General features: G+C 38.3%; 1 protein-coding gene across 38 annotated transcripts in view; it reads left to right on the forward strand.

Annotated features, from left to right (window-relative positions):
- The window catches only part of CACNA1C (calcium voltage-gated channel subunit alpha1 C), a 472,560-nt gene that overhangs the window by 52,002 nt on the left and 398,953 nt on the right, over window positions 1–21,605 (forward strand). For all 38 annotated transcript variants that reach the window (NM_001396677.1, XM_040651842.2, XM_015286450.4 and 35 more), the window contains exons 2-3: window positions 15,806–16,127; window positions 19,865–19,970. In NM_001396677.1, coding sequence (NP_001383606.1) covers window positions 15,806–16,127; window positions 19,865–19,970 — 428 coding nt within the window. The remainder of the gene's footprint in view (window positions 1–15,805; window positions 16,128–19,864; window positions 19,971–21,605) is intronic.

Raw genomic sequence — 21,605 nt, forward strand, 5'->3', positions numbered from 1 at the left:
ATGAGTGCCAGGTTTTAGATTGCAAGAACCAGTGAAATGAATTCCACCTTCAGCTTGTGTGTTGACTTCTAATTTTGGTTGTCAACAGCAAAAGCATAGTTGGAGAAAGGAGTTATATGCCTACGGTATGTTTTGATATCACCTGTCTTTTAGCTGACCTGCCTGAATGCAACTATATTAAATGTATATTTTCTGCCTGAATGCATGCTACAAAATGAAAGAGGTGGTTAAAGCAGAGTTTGAGTAGAAAAAGAGTAACTCAGGGAAAATCCCTCTTGGAAATCCACGGGAGCTGTTTCTTGAGGAATCTACTGTCTCTGAGATATTCTTGAGGAATATCACAGTCCCCATCTGGGGTGAGAAAGATTCAATTTTCCTAAGGCTGTGTTTAGGAGTGGAGAATACAGTGAGCACACAGTCAGTAGCCTCGGGAAGGAGATGGGACTTTCCAGGCAGTGTGAGTGAGGGATGACAGCATGCCAGAAGACACGACATCAGAGGAGCGGTGCCGTAATCGGTTCAATCTGCTTCTCCTAGCTAGTGAGTGCGGTTAGCTGGGCTGACTGGAATGCACAAAATTTACAAGGAAATATTAACAGTTAGGTAATGGCAATGTAGAGAGTTTAACTCTTCAGTCTATGGGCTTTGTGTTTTTGGGTGAACGAATACAGCACGCCTACCTCTTCAAGTGCCATTTTTGAGCTTTTGTAAACTTATACAGTAACAGGATCCCAAAGGGAAGGTAAATTAAGGCACAGAATTCATTTGGGCTTATTGATGTACTGCTGGCAAACACGCTTCTACCTGAGCCTGGAGTACTCTGCAAAGTGTGCTGGGTCCATGACTTCAACTAGAGGGAAAGCCGCCATCCATCCAGGATACATCCAAAGGAGGAATGGAAAAAGATGTCGTTCTGTGGATATCAGGAGAAGATGTTGACCTGTCTTGGCAGGGCAAGCTTTTTATTTGTTTCCCTCTAAATAAATGTAGCACACATGCTTTTTTCCCCAAATCTTTGTGATATTTTAATATCTCAAAGCATATATAACCTTTCGGGATTCACCTGCCTTGCTCTGGCAGCAGCAGCAATATGTGAAGGAACCAATGCAACTTCCTGAAGAGCATCACCAGGATATTCTGCTCGCAGTGTTTGTCATCCAAAGAGGAGCAGACCAGTCTAAAGTGATGCCTGCCTTTTTTTTTGAGATAAGCTCTGACTTGTGAGGTGCTTATAAAATCATCGCTTTTTTTTTTTTAAATTATTTCAGATCTGAAAATGAGAAGTAAAGGGGACTTTCCCACAGATAATAATAAAAAACCCATAGTATTTCCTGATCACGGCTTCCAGTTTGAACTTTCTATAGAAATCAAAAACATATGCTGCGCCTCTATGGGTAGCTTCTGTAATTCTGCACGGGATTGTCTGTAATGTTTTCTGTCATCATTTCACCATTTGCTTTTGAATGTTCTTTTACTGCCAATGCTTTGTAACGATACAATGACTCAAAACTTGAGACAAGAGAATGTCTCAGGAAATGCATAGATTTAAGTGGGAGTGATTTGCTTAAAATAGCGTAACTGTTTTTGTAACACCAGTTTTCTGATTAAGCCATTGTGCTGCAAATAACTTGAAATCAGGACAGCAGAGGGGATCTCCGGTGCATGTGTGAAAATGTTGGATTTATCCCATTACAGGCCTTGATATGCTGCAAAAGGCATCATTTTACTGAGAAATTTCAAAGTGGTGTATTTTAAATATCGTCGTAATAGTCTTATGTTTCCTACCATCCTTGGTCTATAGACATCTTGTCTATAGACAGTGGGTTTTAAGGGCAGAAGAGACATCTGCCAAGCTGAAGAATCTCAGTCAGAGGTTTCTGAATCTTCCTATCTGAGCATCAATGTGAACCTAAGACAAAAAAAAAAAAAAAAAAATTAAAATAAAAAAAAAAGTAGATCTGATATGGGAGACAAAGAGTACACAACCCCTGATATCACCCACTTGAGGTTTCCAGTGGTTGGCTTCCTCACTCATAGCAATGGATACCTTATTAGAAGTCTGGGTTTGCTTGGTTACAGCTACCAAATATTTAATCTCATGAGGATTTTTCTGGGTAGGTGCAAGGGTCATCCAGTGTCAAAATCCTTTCATGTGCTCATGCTGGGAAATTATGATCAATTTTTTTTTTTAACCATCTCTTATGTAAGACTAAATGACTCAGATGCCTTTAGTCTCTCGTTGTAAGACATTGTCCCAGTCTGACTCACGTCTTCAGTCTCTCACTGTAAGATATTGTCCCAGTCTAAACATTCTTTTATGTCTTTTTCTGAATTCTTTAAACTAATTTATTATTCTTTTTAAGAGAGCTCTGGAGTCTGAACTGCAGTATTCCACAGTAACATTCTGGCAGTCTGTACAGTCACATTACCTGGACTTTTAGGCTCATGTGTAGGTCAAAACTTACCAGGATCCATGTTGTCTACATATTAGTTCACTCTGATCATTCCTTAGAGCCAGCAAACCAGCTGCCAGGCCAAAAGAGTTGTAAAAGAGGAGTTAACTTGCTCACAAGCTCTGCTTCCAGACAGGGAGGGCACAGTACTGATGCCAAATTCCAGACGTTATGAGAGATGCCCATTTCTTGGTAAATAAGCTGGGTGCCTTTTCCCTAATGAGTAGAAGGAGTGTACGATTTCATAACGAGATCACGATGAGATCTGAGGACTGTTAGAAAGATGCAGCTGAAGCAGTGGCTGGAGCTCTCCTCTGTCAGTGCAGAAATACTGCCTGCAGTAAGCAAAGGTGCCACAAACCCGGCATGCATGTGCTCTTGCCACCTTTGCTCTGGTATATGTAACTTCAGTAATGATCTGCATTTACGTAGACAGGATATTTTAATTTTAGAAAAAATCTATTATAAGAGTCTCAAACATTCGTCTGCATCTACTGCAGAAAAGGTGAAAGAGGCTGCTTAACAATGTTTGTATAGACAGCTGGTGACAAAAGAGCTATTCCCTATTCCAGTGTTGCACAACAGTGTTCAGTGTAAGATGCTGTCTTTTTTTCCTCATGAAGGTTTGTACAAAGACAGTGTCTTGCTAATTTTCCCCATCTTTTATTATCTCTTTCTTCCTTTTTATTTTTATTTTTTTATTTTTTCCTTCTTGGCTGCAGTAACAACCTTCTGATTTAGTGCCTTATTTAGCTTGGGAATGCTCTTGACCAGCAGAGCAAGTCAAGAGTGCTTGTTTTTGCATCTGGATATTAGACGTGCTTAGTATTCAGACTTGGAACATTCTCTGAGAGGATACCAGTAAATAAAATAGGATGGTAGAGGAATGTCTGTATGTACTGCTTTAGATACCCAAACGATTCAATAAAATTATTTTCTAAGAGTCTATAAAAATGTGACTATAAATCTGTTAATACTGCAGTGCCTCTGGATCACAAAGGCCCAGTTTGAATAAAAGTATGTTTTTACAAACTGCTTTTCTCTGTCACCCTGAAATCAAAACAAAAAATTATTTTCCTTTGTTGAATATCATGGTTTATAATTGTGCAGTTAGTAATTTTCTGTGGATTTATTGTAATGGAAGTTTCCAAGCAAAAACATTTTCCCTTGCCTTGTAGAGCCTGTTGCATAGGAGGCATTCTCTTGATTCAGCAGGAAAAAAAGAAATAGAATGACAACACAGAGGCAGCTTTTTTCCCCTTCAGTTCACACTTTGCCATTTTTTGCATGAATTCTCATCAGCACACAGTTAAAAAGAGTCTTCCTGTTGAAATGCTCTTATTTTTAAATAATTTTGTAGAAAATAAGTTTACATCGGTTGGATTACTGAAATGAAGGTGAAAAACATATCTATTTTCACTTGCTTATGGATTTGGTAGAACTTTTGGTATGGTTGCTCTCAAAACTTTCCTCTGTGGCTCCTTTTTCTGTTGTTTGATTGGTCTTACTGCAAGCAGCAGGGAAAAGCACCTCTTAAAAATGGAAAAGTGTGGTTGTTAGAACACCAGGATTAATAGACGAAATCAAAGTCAGTTTTGACACCTGAAGTATCTTTTAGCATACTTTCCTTTGTAACTGACTGCATTTCAAGAAGGGAATGCATCTTTAATTTATGAGGATACTGCGCATTTAATCTAAAATTAGGTAAATAAAGCTTAAAATAGACTCTAAGTTTTGGTTTTCTGGAAAGCAATAAATAGTTTTTAGGTGCCTCTGTTTTGTGTGGGTGCTAATGACATAATTTACAGGCGTCTGTTTTTCACAAAGTGTAGTCTATTAGCCACCTCTGAAAATTAGATATGTGCTGTTCTGTGAAGTTTTATGCTCAGTTCCCAGGGCTTCAATTTTCAAAACTTAGACCAAGCTTCCTCTATACAAGAAGAAAGTATCCTGGACAGAATCAACTTTTGGAATTTAATGGTGCTTAGGAGCCCTGTTTTAGAAGTGAATGTCATCAGCGTTATGGAGAAAGCAATGAGAATCAGTGTCTACCACAAGAATAGGAGACGTTAAGACTATGTATATTTTTGTGGGAAAATGTAGATAGAAAGAGAAGCTGTCCATGTTTTCTGATAGACTGACACATGTGGCACTTAATAGAAAGTTAATTTGAAAACTAGATGATTAAGTAGAACAAAAATGCAAGAACAAGTGATGATTCTAGTGGTTTTAGGCAGAGAAATAGTTTGATATGACCTTAATGCATAAATCCTTGCTCATTCATGTACCTTTGATTTGGATGTCCGCTGTAATCTCAGTCCTTGAAACCCTTTTTACAGACATGCGGACAGTAGTACTGCTAAGCGTGGTGATGGGTAGCCAGAAGGATTAATGGAATCTGCCCACTTTGAATGAGAGGGCAAAAGAAGGAGTCAGGTTGGGGGCCAGATGGCTTTCAGAGGTCCTTTTAGCCAAAGTTATTGTATGTTAATGCGGATTAATGACTTCCTAATGCAGGTATCCTCGCTGAGAGAGAGGGCTGGCAGGGAGTACCTACGGCATATAAAAGGAGATTGGATGTATGTTCTTTTAAACTCCTGCTATGTCCTTTCCAGCAAATTCTGCCTGCTGTCTGGTTTTGAACATTTGAACACTGACCTCACAAACAACAGGAGGAAGGAAAAATCTCGGCCTGAAAAATAAAAGCAAATTGCACTGTGCATGGTTTCAGGGCTGATTTCCATTTAGTTTAGATGCTTAAGTGTTTTTTCTTTCTTTCTTTCTTTCTTTCTTTCTTTCTTTCTTTCTTTCTTTCTTTCTTTCTTTCTTTCTTTCTTTTTCTATTTTGTTTTGTTTAGATCTGTATTGAAAATCAGGCTGTCTGTAGCTCAGATAGAGATCTCCATATGGGTTCATATTTTGTGATTATTGTTTTTAGCAGTCATCTACCTGATACAACTGGGAAGAGACTGCTCTGTGGGCTTCAAATTATTTAGATATCACACTTTTGTATGTACTTTTCAGACTCTATTTTGGACCATAATAGAAACGTCCATAATAATTCCTGCAGAAGAGCAGCTCCAGGGTTTCTCTGTACCTCATGCGCCGTCACATGTGCTTGCATGTACTCCCCACATGTGCAAGTAATTTCATCTCATTTGATCCAATTAAATTTTATGCACAATTAAAATAATATTTTCAATTAGTTGTGTGCAATGTGAAAAGGGATTGACACTTCCATCTGTCTCTAAAGACTGGAAGGAATGGTCCTCTGCACTTATTGCAGAGGGAGCTTAGACAAGATCCCTTTTTTCTTCTGGTGATTCGGGTAAAGTGAGATACATCACATTTATGGTTTTCTGTATTGATTGCTATCCCACTGTGTGTTCTCAGACAAAGAATCTGGATACCATCTAGTACAGTAAAAGCTATTTTAAACCTGTAAGAGGCTTGTTTCTTTCCAAGATAGTTATATTTAGATTATTCACTAAGTGAAGAGTAATCATTATTCACCAATAAGAAAATGACAAGCAGTTAAGTTGACAAGTTTGTCAGAAGAATCCCATCTACTGAGTTACAGTTAATCTCTAGAGGACTTCTACTGATGTCAAGGAAATTTCACCAAAGATGTATTTGATCTCAATGTCTTTCATGGTGGTAGCTTTAATTTAGACGAATGTTGCAAAAAGATGCATTTAATAATAATGAATCACTCCTGACGCTCCGGTTTGAGGATCTGTGCCTAGAATTTGTCCGACTGCCATGTTATCCTTCTGGGAAATGTATCATGACATGTACACATGTTACAGCAAATGTTTTGTACTGATAGGTACACTAAACTGTTACAAGTGAAGAACACGGGCTTTTAATTTATATTCCATTTAGTGCTAGAAATGCCTTTTGTGCTTTGCATTCTGTGGGAGATTACATTATCACAGCAGAACTCCAGTTCTGTGTAAAACTTTGTGTTAGACATTCCTTCAAATACATAGCTAATTGAGTTCTCTCGGGCTTACCTGAGATTAATACAAATACTGTTATTAGTAAAAGGGATCTTTACCTCACTACTCTTCCATTGCTATTTTTGAGTTTTGTAAGAGAGCTATGGTTGATGGAAAGAAAAGTGTTCCCTGGCTTGATTTCTGAGAGCTTAATCTAGGTGCCACCAGAAACGTACCTCAAGAAACCAAAGAGGATTATTTGTGGATTTCTTTGTATTTTATATCTTGTAGCTTAAAGGCTATGAGAAAATGGAAATCCTTCAAAGGAAATTGATCAACCAACACCCCCCAAATAAAATAATCTCCTAGTAGAATTTTTAGCCCAGTTGAGTTATAATACAGACTTCTCTGGCTGTCTTTATCAATAATCAGACTTTTCTTTTGAGACACTTGCCTTGGGGTAGAAGAAAGAAGCTTAACATTTAATAGGCTCCTTGCTTTTTTCCTCTTCCTCCTCCTTAGAAGGGAAACGTTACTTGCCTTCTTTTGTCCTGAAACTTTTTTTGATCTCATTTGTTTTATGTTAGATCACACTGAAAAAAAATAAAACTAAAACAAAATAAACATTTGTCAGTTAAAAAAATGATAATTTGCTAGAAAATTGTGTCTCATTTTGAAAAAACAAAACGCACATGCAAAAGCAAGTAAACAAATAACCTGAACTGTGCTCATTGAAAAACATAGCATTTTCAAAAAGCAAAGTAGTCCTTCGAGGCTTCTGTCATCACATGGTGTGTATGGAACAACTGAGTGATCTGAAGCAGCAAGCATGGGTTTGTGAATGGTGGGATCTGTCTGACCTGATCTCGTTCTAAAACAAGATGACCTGCTTAGTAGATGAGGAGGTTTACCTGGATTTTAGTAGTGTTTGACAGTATTTTCCACAATTTTCTCTTGGAGAAGTTAGCTACTGATGGCTTGGACAGGTGTACAATTTGTTGGATGGAGAACTGGCTGGATGATTGAGCCTAAGCCACAGTGAGTAGAGTTAAATCCAGTTGGCATCTGGTCACCAGTGATATTCCCCAGAGCTCAGTCTTGGGGTCAGTTTTGTTTAATGCTTTTATCAATGGACTGGGTGAGGGGATTGAGTACACTCCCAATGAGTTTGCAGACAATAACAAGTTAGGCTGGACTGCTGATGTGCTTGAGGGTTGGAAGGCTTCGCAGATGGATAGATCGACAGGCCACATATAAACATGTGGCAGTGAACAAAGATAAGTGCTGGGTCTTGTACTTGAGTCATAACCTCATGCTTATCACCTCATAGGCCTAGGGAAGGGCAGCTGATAAACTGTCTCCCTGAGAAAGACACGAGGGTGTTGGTTGACAGCTGAACATGAACTGGCCATGTGGCCAAGAAAACAAGTGGCCACCTGACTGGCACCAGAAATGGTGTGAACAACAGGGAAAGAGAGGTGATTGTACTTCTGTTTTCAGTACTGGGGAGTCTGCACCTTGAGTACTTTGGTAAGTTTTGAGCCTCCTGCTTCATGGAGAATATGGAGTTGCTTGGGTGTGTGTGGAGAAGAGCAATGAAGTTGCTGAAGGACCAGAAAAGAGTTATGAGGAGGAAGTGACCAAACTGGGACGTGGAGCTGGTGATGTGTCAGGTTGATGGTTGGACTTGATCTTGAAGATGTTTCCCAACCTTGGTGATTCTTTGTTTCTGATTTATATGAAATAGGTATTGGAAGACTCTGGCAATGGTTCTATTTGTCCACATTTCAACATTCTACTATGGGGTTTTCAGCATGTCAATGATAAAGAATGACTTTTCAAATGAAGCATATTGACTGACAGAAAGACAACAAATATTTCAGGCCATTGTTCTATTGAATAAATTACAGATTTCATAGCAATAATGCAGTGAACTTCATGCTTGTTCATTGATTAAAAGAGGAGATCAATGTACAACAATTACATGCAAACAAAGGTATTGGTAAGAAAAGCACAAATAACTACATTTGTGCTAGAATATGAAAGACCATATCCTTTAATTAACACTATTCCTTTCTGGCTTTTCTCCATCCTTCTCTTACCAGAAGATAGCAAACTGTGCCATATGGGCAAATGACACTTTGCCTTATCAGGGGTTTCAGTAGGGATGTATTTATCTTGTGAGGCCAAGCTTAAATCTCAAAATACTTTAAATGTGTTGAATTTTGTTCTTATCTGTCCAGTTTCTTTCATAGCGGTGTGTGTGTGTTCCAGATAGCATAAGTAACTGCATAAAGGCCTGCTTATTGCAGTGATATCAAGGAATACTGCACCATGATCTACCCTGTGCCTCAGCTGAGTAAATAGTTTCCTAGTGAAACAAAAGGAATAGTAGCGTTGCCTGTACTCACGTGTGCACGAGAGTGATCTCAAAGTTTGCAGTGCTTGGAGGGTAAATGATAGAAATCAGTATCTCAGTGCCCAGACCTTTTGCATGTCTAAGAGAGCGCAGATGGAGCATATGGAGGAAAGATATTATCAAGAGGGCAGCGGCTTTCCAGTATACTCTAGTGAAACATAATAGTTTTCCATGGAAAGGATGTATTTGTGGTAAACTTAAAGGGAAATGTTGTCCTCCAATTTATTCTTGCATTCATGGGGAATTATTCTTGTTGGTGCATTTGTGCTTTATTCTTAAGCTGGGAATCCACTGCACTGAACGTTCTACCAATGTAGAACAAATGTCTTTTCCCTTCTTAGAAAATTTGTGATCTAAATGATGTTGGCAAAGCTACAAAAATTTACCATGCAGCATCCCTAGTGAATTTTGAAGTGTAAATATTTAACCTAAAAGTGTTCATTACTACACGTGAGAGGAGTGTGTGCACTTGATCTCTTCATTGAAACGGACTTGTTTTTTCACATTGCTGGTAGTTCACGGCATCCTTTTTACATTCATGTTATGCTGAAAAATGAAAGCTCTGTTTGGAGAGGGGAGCTAAAGGAAAACAAAGATCTAGTTACAAGTGAAGCATGGCTCTTGAATAAGATTTCTTGTTTAGATTTTAAAATGTTTAGTCTCAAATGTGGCAAATAAACTGTATTCTATCATGAATCCTTTGTGTGCGTTCTGAAGCTCCAAAACAATCCGCACACACACACATAAAATTCTTTAACTCTCTTATCTGTGCTAACAACTGCACACTGAATTTTAGTCTGACAAGATGTTTAGAAGCGTACGTGTATATTATAAACACTGCTACAGCAAAAGCCATAGTTTAGGTTGCAATCCAGCTTTCACTATATCCCTATTGCTACATACAAATTTCTTCCAGGAAAAAAAATAAATCTGCTTCTGGGGAACAACTAGAGTCATTTCACAGTTAACTGTCAGAATTAAAAGGCAAAAAAAAAGAAAAATTTCAAAATGCCCCTTCAAAAAAGGTGAAGTGTGTGTGTCTGTGGTCTTGCATTCAGAATAGAGAATCTTAAGAAAAGTCAACTAGTGAGGCAGGCTGGATCAGGCCCTCGGCAACGTGACCTAGCTGTGGTATCCCTGTTCATGCAGGGGAGCTGGACTAGATGGCCCTTAAAGGTCCCTTCCAACTCTAAGGATTCTATGATTCTATGAAGCGTAATAACGATTTCTGGAATAGTCTGTTTTCTCACATAAATCAGTTGGGTTATTTCACTTCAGGAATTTAAACTTTACATGTGAGTAGTTGTTAATATCCCGAGATACTGAAATAATTTTAGAAAAAATGTATTTGCAGAGTGAGAGTCAGATTTTAAAACCAAAGAAAGGAAGTTGCAGGGCAATTGGACTGAGGGCTGTCCCAAGGAGAAAAGAGAGCATATGTAAATCTTACAGCATGCTGATAGAGCTGTGTTGACTGAAAGGATTGAATCAAGGATGGTTTATTCTGAGGAAGTGTCTTTTGTTGGTATAAAAATCATGGGTAAAATATCAAAATTTTCTATGCAAAGGCCTTTCTTCAGTCTAACAGAAGAAATGAGTACAAATCTAGCCTCGTGTATATGATGCCTGGTTTAAAAGACCTAGGGTGTCAGAGATACTACCACCAATCCAGAAGATCAATATGCATATGTAATTGTCACTATTGTTAGAAAGTGTTTCCTAATGTATATCCTTGTTTTTCCTTATTGCAAAAGCCATTGCTTATTGCTTATTCACTGTGAGTATAGTGATTGTTCTCTTTCTGTTCTTTGAAATAACTTACATATGCTTTTTATATTTATATATGTGTATCATATATAACATCTAACATAGACTGTTACCATGTCCCTTTCTCCGTCACATCCTCAGGAGCAGCAGTCCAAGTCCTGGCATTCCCACTTCCTGTCACTTTGCCTAAGAGCTCATGTTTTTTGGGCCTTTTGTTGATGAGCTTTCCTGAAGCATGGAACCTGAAGCTGCCCATTGTATTGCAGCTGAAGCCCTAGGAAGAGAAGGATCACTTATTCTGCATAGGTTCCGTACCTGTTTATGTACTGCATTGAGATGATGGCATTTTGAAGATAGAAAGCAGTATGACAGTATTAGTTCCTGTTCTGCTGGGCATCCAGTATAACCCCCAAGGCTTTTCTGAAAATAATTTTGGCAGATGATTCATATTGCTTAAATGCATTACATTTTTTCCCTGCTGAACTCCATGTTATTTTTAAGACTCTCCAATTTGTGATTCTCATTTTGAATTCAAATCCTGCCCTTCAGTACATTTGCTGTACCTCCTTTCTTCTTAGTTACATATACATTTTATAATGCTGTTCACCATTTCATCATCCAGATAATTAATGAAGATGTTGAACAGAATTGGATCCAGCACAGGCTTTTGGGTACCTCTGTGTGACACATTCTCCAATTAGACCGTGTACCAATGATAACTGCTCTCAGCCATCTACTGTATGGTCTTTGTGCTTCCGTTGCAGCATTTCTTTTTTTTGCTCCTATATTCCTAGCATCCTTGTGGAACTGTTGCACATGACCTGATGAAAGTACTAAAAAGGTCAGGACACATGACAGCTATCGCTTCCGTCTTGCCTGTATATTCTGTTGCACTGTTGTGGAAGGAATTAGTTGTACTCATGACAGATGCATATCTGCTGATGTTTTTCTCCTTTTCTCCTCTGAGTACTTGTTGATACTTCTTTGTTTTACTTATCCTGCGTTATTATTGTTTATTTACTTATGGAGACTAAAGCTCAGCTGAATTTAAATTTCCCCTTCTTGCTTTTTTATAAATGAGGTTGACATTTGTCCTTCCTCAGTTCTCACATTTCTCCTGTCCTTTGAGTTCAGAACAGCAGCTAGCAGCTTTGAGATTACTTCAGAGACTTCCTTAAATATTTCAGGATGCAGTACCTAATGTATGTACTTTCAACTAGTATCCTACTTATCTAAGTACTCTCTAAACTTATTCTTTCTCTTTATAGGTGGAAATCATACCTTTTTTGGTTTGTGGACTCATTTTGATTGTCACCTGCTCTTGGTCTTCCTTTTTTTTCCTTTCTTTAGTGAAGGTGACACCTAAGCCCTATTAATATCATCTTTCGTACTCTGTCTCCATTGGTTAATAGATCAATGCTTTCCACTTTCTTTGTGTTATTAACAAATGATAACATTCTTTTTTGTTGTTCTTTGGGTTTCTTGTTAGGTTCCTCCTCACCTCAGTATCTTACAACTTTTTCTCTGTGTGCTTGCATTAGTCTACATACCATCTCAGTAGTGATAACCAGTTTCCTACATTCTGTGTACTCGCTGTCAGTGTTCAGCTAAGATGCTGATTGAACCAGTTTTATCTTTTACTGTACTCATCTTCAGTTGTGCAACACCATTGTTCTGAGATTTTCATTCTTAGGATTCTGATGTTTCCAGTGATTAGGGAAAAAAAAAAAAAAAAGAACAGTGAAGACCTACATTGGCATTGCTCCATTTTCTTTTAAATAATTAATCTAAGCACAAATTTCTCAGATAGATGTGAGGCTAAATAGATAAATGCAGGGCATTTAAAACTTGCAATTTCATCATGTCATTAACTGGATCATTTCTCATACAGAATGATTGCTGCTCAGATTTTTTTCTTTAAATGAAGCTGTATATTAATAGGGGACTTGACAGATGTACATTATTAGAATGCAAATAGCCCTTATATACTGATGACCATTGAAGCCTTTATAGTATTTTGGCAATGTAGTTGTAAGCTTACAGTGTCAGGTATTTTGTGCAACGTGGTTCATTTCCCATGATATAGCAACTTTATCTGCTACTTTTCTGACTTAGTTCTGAATTTGAAAGCCGTACTTCTGTTACTGTGACATTTGAAATGGGTCTGCAGTTTTGCTTCCTTGCAGAAATGAAAGTTGATCCCTAAGATCTCAGAATCAAAGTTATTCATTATATTCACATGTGGACTTTCCCATTTACTTACCATGCAAATATTTAAATTCATGATCTGTAACAAAAGTACTTGAGAGAGAAGAGTTTTGCCCACCTGCGGGACGTAGTCAACAGCACAACATCTTGCTGAAGGATGGTAGGGATTAGCGGGGTGGTGATGCTGCAGATCCCAGTGCGTAGTGAGTGATTCCATTTGGATGGGAACTGAATCTCCGTTTCCCATTTCTTGTCAACTTCTAGCTTTTTAGCTGTATAAATAAATATGGTTGAAGTGGTTTAGGTACAGTGAAACTCTATTTGTAGCGGAGAAATAGAATGAAGTATTTTAACTGAAATGTTGCAAAATGAAAATAGCAATTCCAGTAACTGCAGCTCTCAGGTTACAGAAATGTTTTGCAGAGTTTTCTCCCTGCAAGTTTGGCTATGCTGCCCTTGAAAATATTTTGCACAGTTCTTCAGTGTGCTTTCTGTAGAGTTATGTGAGCGTCAGTCTTTTTAATTTAAGCTATTTCTCTAAACAGCCTGTAGATCAAGGCATTTGTCACTGCCATTAGTTATTTAGTAAAGACAGTCTGTAGCCTCTGAGCTTCATAAAGCAGGCAGATCTTTATCAGTAATCAATATTTGCAATATTTGTTAATATAAATCTGTCATACTGGCTCATCTCTTGAAGTTAATTTGAGATAAAGCACTTTGTCATGGGTAGAAGCAAAAGTAACAAAACCACCAGAAGTCGCGTCCTTAACTTTGCTGGCACATCAAAGTTGGAGTGCATAAACTTGAATCCTTACATGAAACCTAACTAATAAGCACTAATAATGGAGAAACTTAACACATTCCCAAACTGCAAAAAAAGTCTTCATTAAAACAGAGCAGCTGTTTATTTTCTGGACCACACGGTCTAGTCAGCGTGATAGGAACACAGTGGCGATGGATCAGCAAGTTTGCTTTTACTGGAAGATACACGCATTTTCTTATTCGCTCTAATGCGTCGATATTACAGAAGAGCTGGAGTTGTGAGAATAATTAGAGTAATTTTCCATTTATTTTTCTCCCCAGGCTGCCTCAGGCTAGAGAGGTCAAATGGATGCTAAGGAGAAAATGTGCATCTGGAACTAGTCTGAAAATAAATACGTATCCCATGAGTAGTGCTGCGTACAATTTGCTTAGTCTTAGAGAACTAACTAAGTTTGTCTGCCACTTGATTGCCTGCCTCATCTAGGAAATCTGCTTAGTCTGTGTGATTCTGAAAGCAATATTTCTTCAGTTTCAAAATCTGAGGGATGTAAGTTAACTATTTCTCATTTCTTGCTTCTTTCAGCTTTCCCTTTCACTTATCAGAGTTACATTACTCACCAGCTCTCTTTGGCTGGTTTGCAGCTAGGAGGCTTTCCAGTGACAGAGACAAGCTCTAGATTTTCCAGCTATGTGGTGAAATAATGACATCCTGGAAATCTCGTGGCAATACCAGACATAAAATAACATCTGACTCTCTCTTGTCCTTCCTTGCAATTCAGTGAGATGAACTTTAATATTTTGCATGCTTTCTGGGTAGGAGCATATCCTGTAGGAATCTAGGTGCCAATGTAATAGTATTTATTCTACCTGATCTAATTCATGTAATGCTGTTATGGCTGTGATTTCTTGGCATTGCACATCTGGCAATATAATATGCATCTTAGGTAATTATTTTATTTCAGAACCTTGAAGCGGTTTGCTTGTTCTCCTCATTTTGCTTGTCCTTCATCCAGTACTTTCAGAAAAACAGGTAGCACGTGGTCTTCTGTTTGTTTTGTCCTGCGAACTACAGGAGCACATCTGTTCTGTTTAACAACACCATACTTCCACATTAATCTAAAGAAGTAAAACACAGTCAATAGATAGACCTCATGCTTGCCTTGAAATAAAAGGTGATCTAACTCTGCTACTGGCTTCCCACTATCCAACTTCTCCATGCTCACTTTTCTGAAGCATAGTCTCTTCAGTTCAAAAGTAGGGGAACCACAGTCCCCCAAGGGAAACGTCCTCATTGGAGAGGCACAGGTGGCTTCATAACTATCTTTACTGAAATGACTGAACAGTTGGGCTGGCTTGAAAAGGTGACCTTAAATTCTTTTACTGTTAAGATCTTCCAAATATCAGACACATTGCCTGACATATTTATTCTGTTACTATGATTGAGAAAGCATATGCTCCTTCAGTGTCAGCTAAAAGAGGTGCAAAACATGGAGCTGCCTGATCTTGGCATTCCTACCAGTACAGGCTTTTTAGTGTCTGTTACTCCATTGATTTTCAATTATTGAGCTTTATTAAAGTCAGTTTTTCAGGATGAGGAATCAGTTCCAGTTTCAAACTGTATGTTGATTGGTCTAAAGTTGACTGTATACACAACGTCATTTAGGGCATAGAAGTGATGAACTCTGTCCTTATGCTGCAGTTACTGCTTCAGTGTACCTTTTATTCTGGCTGCTTTAGACTTATACGTCGGCAACGTTTGTAGAGAGAATACAACTCACTGTTGAAATTTCACTTTACCTTGAAGTGATCTTGAAAGCAGAAGGATTTTTACTATAAGCTTGAGGGTATCGTTTTGTTTCTTTGCCACATAGTGCTGCATGCCTGCGTGAGAGCTAGCCTCACCTTTTAAGCTTTCAAACAATCTAACTTGCAAAATGTATGGGTAAAAAATGAAACAAAGGGCGCATTCTTTTCTGTGGAATTGCTGGAGATTGAATTGATTGGAGACACTTCTAACAGCTGTGTCCTTTTGGCTTCTTAGGAGACTCTTGCAAGATGAATGATTGCACAGTAGTATTATTTTGAAATGAGGGCTTGAATTGCAGGAACAAGCTCCCACTAAGTGGATACCCTACACTTATCCTTAACCTCAGATTTTGATTTTACCGATACATATGATTTAAGAAAAAAAGCTTTATCTTTTCTACTGTTAAAGAAATGCCTTCACAATTTTTTTTTTCCCTCTCCTTTCACAGGTTCCAATTATGGGAGTCCCCGTCCAGCTCATGCCAACATGAATGCCAATGCAGCTGCAGGGCTTGCCCCAGAGCATATCCCTACACCAGGGGCAGCTCTGTCCTGGCAAGCTGCAATTGATGCTGCCAGGCAAGCCAAATTGATGGGTAGTGCTGGCAATGCAACAATATCCACAGCTAGCTCCACGCAGAGAAAACGGCAGCAGTACGGGAAACAGAAAAAACAGGGTACCACGACAGCTACGCGTCCTCCCCGGGCACTGCTGTGTTTAACACTGAAAAATCCCATCCGGAGGGCATGCATCAGCATCGTCGAATGGAAATATCCTTTTTGATGTTCTCATTTGGAAAACAGCAAATTGTTAGTGTGCATCAGGCGCTATTCATAAGTGCGAAGAAATCAATACATTAAGTTGAAAGGCGCCATTGGGAACATAAAGTACATAAGCAGTATTTGCTATCTTAACTGAGATCATTTATGCTGGGAAAAAAAAATGCTTAGGTCTGAAGGCTTAACCGTACCCTTGTGCAAGAAACTGCCAGAAGCTTAAACGATAAAGGGTAGGGGCTGAACTCTTTTAAAAACGTGGCTGAAGCTGAAATTGATGGGAGATATGCACGGTATCTGAAGCCAGAATTGAACCACTCCATGGGACTGATAGTAGCTACTGCCTTTCCCTCCTTTTTGCAGAGCTTTAGCCACATAAACAGCCCTGGAACTTGGAATCAGATGATTTTTTGTTAAATACGCAGCATCGCAATTTCTCCAATATGGAGAAAGGAATGGGGAAAAATGGGGTTGGGAGGAGAACTAATGAAAAAAAAAAAAAAACCCACAAAACTCTGATGTGATAAAGTCCTGAAACGAGGCTAAGCTCTGTTAATCATATTGGGATTCAATTGAAACCAATAAGACTCCCTAATATATGGAAAGATAAACTGATTATCTCAGAATAGGGAAAAAGACAGATAGTTAACATGATCCTGCCACATGTGCACATTCAGTATGAGGCCAGAGCTAGCGGGCTGAGCAAGAGACAGATTGTCACAGATGATAGATGATAACCACTGACATAGAGCTGCAGAAGGCAAGGGTCAGTGCTGCTTTCTTGGAAAGCCAGTGAGAGCTCGGCTGTTGGCTCCTTCATGTGGAAGGAGCAAAGTCTACTTTAGTCAGCTGAATCTGATCAGCAAAGCTGGAAGTTGTGTATTTGGTGTGAAATAGAAACAGAAGTAAAAATATAACTCCCCTGTTTCCGTGAAGAGAAACCAAGACTGACTCTGAACAGTAATAGTCGGTAAATCACAAGCTAATGGGATTCTTCAGTAAATGTGAAAGCAAAAGTACGTTAGGGGTAAATAAGCACGTCAGGGGAAGGCAATACTGAACTCAGCAGTAGTTAATATGATTAAAAAAAAAAAAAAGCCATTTAAGACAATGAGATAATATTGTCCCTTTGAGGGTCTACTGGGATAGTGGAAAGATAAAAACGGGATATGAGCATGTTAGGATATAATTTTCAGAAGTGCAACTTGCTAAAAGCATTGTTGTCAATTGTTAGATATCCTTAAAGTTTCTGCCTGCCTATTCCTTTCTTCAGATGCTAATTTTTAATCCCTTTGATTAAGGTTTGCTACTATTTATCCCTTCTGGCATAGCTGTGATACTTTGAGCATAAGATGATGGATGATGACTAACAGGATGAAGCTGAATATTGGTTTACTTGCCAGCACCCCAGTAAGCACATCCATAGAGAAAGAGCACATAGTGACATTTGATAAATTAATAAGATCAGCAATGAATGATGGGAATGATGTGTTGTAAAACAGGATACAGCACTGCTGAGATCAAGAGGAGGACCAAACAATGTGATTAAAGCAATCCCAAGATGCTGACACTTGCATTTTTGTTGTATTTGTTTGGTTTTAGGTGAGTTGGTGGAAATATCTTTTTTCCTCAGAACCTCTCACTGGATATGTAGCCCTTATAAGGATGAAACACTTCAAGGACAAATAACAATATCAAAGGGCTGTGATAAGATTTATTTTTTTAACTGTACACTGACTTTTCCTAATTGCTGAAAATTACTGAGAAGACCTTAGCTTAATTTTCTGAAACTCTAAAATCTAAATGCAGTAGATATTAAATATCAAATGGCACTTCTGTGGTATTTCATACTCAAACATTATAGTGTTAAGAGCCTGAAAGCGCAGCTGTATAGAAGAAAACATGAAATGAAGTGTCTTCCTTATTTTGCAAAGATTTACCTGCTTATTATTCTGCTGGATTTGCAGTGTATTTTCAGATTTTAAAGCATTTTACTTATGCAGTGTTTAAAGAGGCTAGAAGTAAAAATAAGCAAATAAAATACATAAGTAACGATAATCCTATGAATAATATTCGTCTGGAAAACAACTCTAGGCAAAAGGCAATTAAGAAAAAGAAAGCCTATGGATATGTAGGGCTTTATGCAATAAATGCTGTGTGTGCATCTTGAGGTATCTGAGAAATCCAGTGCTTTCAACAGTAACCTATCTACCCTGATTTGTAAAGCTCTGAAGTTTGCCCTGAAGCTCCTAAGTCTGAATAGCTACTAGTCAGATTATCGTTGCACTTTTATGTCAAGCCTTAGTTGCTGCAATGACAGCTGACTCCTTTTAGAAAGGACTCTACCTGTCTTCTTCCTCCACGTTACCATGCACCTCTTAGCATTCATAGGCTTAAGCAGATAGCCCAGTGGGTTTAGAACCCTTTGATTCTTCCACATGTGAAATATAGAACGTATCTGAGCATATACAGAGGTCAGTTGCCTGGAGGTTGCCTATTTCTTGCAGTTCAGGCGGTTGGACATCCTGATCTCTGGTTTATTTTTGCTAAAACCTGCTGAGAATGGTAGTTTGCTGACCAAAAGCATACATACCGTGTTGACATCTGGCAACTCTGCAAAGCCAGTCCCATGGTAGATAAACTCACACTCAGATGCACTCTGTGGCACAGGTTATACCTTGCATTCTCTGTGTCCTTTCCTGCTTTTCATTCCCCTCCAGAGCACTGGTGAGTTATCTCAGAGCTATCCTCCAGAGTGATCTTGCAGGCAAGTAAATATAGACAGACTGTAAATCTGGTCTCTGGTCTAACAGGAGACACTTCACAGCTACTAAGGTTAAGAAGTCTACAAAAAATAAGTGAAATACAGTGCCAGCAAATTGAAGTCAGTAGAAAACAGCCCTTAGATTTTCATTGAGTGTCAGTGGGACATCAGAGGTTGTGCAAGGTTGGTTTGTTGAACATCCAATCTGTTTTTTTTGTTGTTGTTTGTTTGTTTGTTTGTTCATTTTTGTTTTGAGGACATTGATGACAGGCTGTAATGCCCTTGAATTGGTGGTAGTTTCTGTCATTAGGGACTCTTATTTTCCTGGTATCCCTACCGTTCCTCATACACACATTTCTTTTGCCTATGAGGTCAGCTGAAATACAAATACAAGAAAAAGAGATAGTACATTAAATAATTTTAAAGAAAATAGTAATAATATGGCTATAAACAATATAAGTACACTCTGGATAAAGCTTTTTTTCCCATAAATTTTATCACTTCAGTGTTTTCTACCTGAATGTACACATGTATTGGGCCCTTGCATTTAACTGAGATATGAGAGAGTTTGGAAAAAAAATATACATGAGGATGGAAAAGACTAAGTAACATAAACTAACTGTGGGAGGAAAGATGACAGGCCTTTCAGAACAGGCTTTTGTTATTAAGAACAGTACAGCCACACTTGAAGGAAAATAGGGAAAATGCTATCTAAATAAATAAAAGAAGAAAAACTTTTAAGAAATCTGTGTTTACTCTGGCACGCGACTGGCCTACACTGCTTTTGACATATTAGGAAGATTTTTGGCCGGGAGCAACTAAGAGCACTTAAAAAGGCATATGTTTCTTTTCAGAATATAAGGAGCTTGGAATGTTTTCTTTAAACAGAATTCTTACAAATCTTTTCCTTTTTTTTCTTATTTGTGTGTGCACGTTTCTGAACAATTTCCTTAACTCCGTTCCTCAGACCATTTGAAATAATTATTTTACTGACTATTTTTGCCAATTGTGTGGCCTTAGCTATCTATATCCCCTTTCCAGAAGATGATTCCAATGCCACCAATTCCAATCTGGTAAGTCCTTGATGGTATCTAATCTTATTCCTTTGAAAGTCCTATTTAGAAGTCTCCAGAGAGACTGCTGAAGTTAGAGAACGTAGATGTATCTACCAGAGATGAAAAGAAAATAAGGTAAAAATTGGTTTTGAGTGCTAAGTCTCCTCTATTCATGTGAGCACCTGTTTCAGTTGAGCTGGCTTTAGCAAGGATTGTTCTGAAAACTGTGCGGGTGCTGGATGTGATGTTTTGGCTAGCAAATTTCTGCATGCTGCAAAAGTGCTTGGTAAGTTTAAACTGCAGGTGTTTGCGGACAAAATCCTTTAACTGAGGATTATATGGTGTTTTTGCCTTTCAAAGTGCTGTTGTGAAGTTGAGGCAGTCCTACTGCCAGGTGATGCCTGGAAGCACAGCTAGATGACTAATTTCTGGGAAGTGCATTAATGCTTGCATTTCACACCAAGATACGTGTTTTGTTGAACAATATGATTTTTTCTTTTCCTTCTTGTGGGGGGAGTACAGCTGTTCCCGTGTCACTGCTGATGATAATGCTGGTAATTTAGGGTAGAGAAAGGAGAGTGTTTACTTTTGGCTTAGCATGAAGTCATTGCGAAGAATTCTGTTCGGTAAGGGCACGATGCAAAGCAGTTCTGGAACGCGATTCACTGAATTAGCAGAAAACATTTTTCTTCCTCCCAAATATGTGAACAAATCTCCTACTTGTGTGGCTGGATCAGAATGAAAACCTACTCCCAAAGTTTAAGAGCTGGGATGCTATTTCTTGGTTCAAATTTACCTAGACGGAAGAATTTTTAGAGAAGCAGAAGAGGAAAATAAGAGCCATTCTTCCAAAGTAGGGATAGTTAGCGTGGCTGACAGACACTGTAATTAAAATGATCCATGCTGTTCTCTGGATATAGGGCATTTGATTAAATATCACTCAAAGTTGTGTAAAACAATTTGCAAACTTCAGGACTTTTCTGGAACAAAATCATTTTTTTTTACGATGAGTCTACGTGTAGTGCTTTTCCATAGTAACTCTGTAGAGAAGCTTAAAAACAGAAGCAGGAGGAGAAAAGTGATTGTTAACTTTTAAACTATTCTCTATATTTACCGTTAATTTCAAGTACAGACTGCCTTAGGGAAAGTTGTGGTTTGATGTCTCTTTGTTTGCTTCCATCTCTATGCTAAGCCTGACATAGTGTTGAGCAGTGATGAACCACACTGTGTACATTTAGAACATCTCAGTGTGGCACCTTTCAGAAATTGGTATATTTTAATAAAATCACAGATTCAATTATTCCTCTGGCTATAAAAGACAGCATGTTGTTTATTGCACGTTCTGACTTGCAAGGTTTCAAGAGAAAAATTAAGCAGAGTTGAAGGTCAGAGGATGTCTAATTTGTCTTGAGCTTAATTAGGTGTGGGTATTTCCTTATTTAAGTGATGAGATCTCTGGCTAATACGGGGTTCAAACAACCTCATAATTGAATAAGGTATACTTAAACTGCTCTGTTCTTAGAAAATACATGCAATTTGTGAGCTGTGTTGCTTTCTGAATTTGTTTTCTGAGGCATTTTTTACCTCACCTGTTCAATCCATCAAAACACCCTTGTTAGTTGTGGGTAGGATTTAAAGCCAAAATCAAAAAAG

Source organism: Gallus gallus, chromosome 1, assembly GCF_016699485.2.
Source record: "Gallus gallus isolate bGalGal1 chromosome 1, bGalGal1.mat.broiler.GRCg7b, whole genome shotgun sequence".
In the NCBI taxonomy this organism is placed as follows: domain Eukaryota; kingdom Metazoa; phylum Chordata; class Aves; order Galliformes; family Phasianidae; genus Gallus; species Gallus gallus.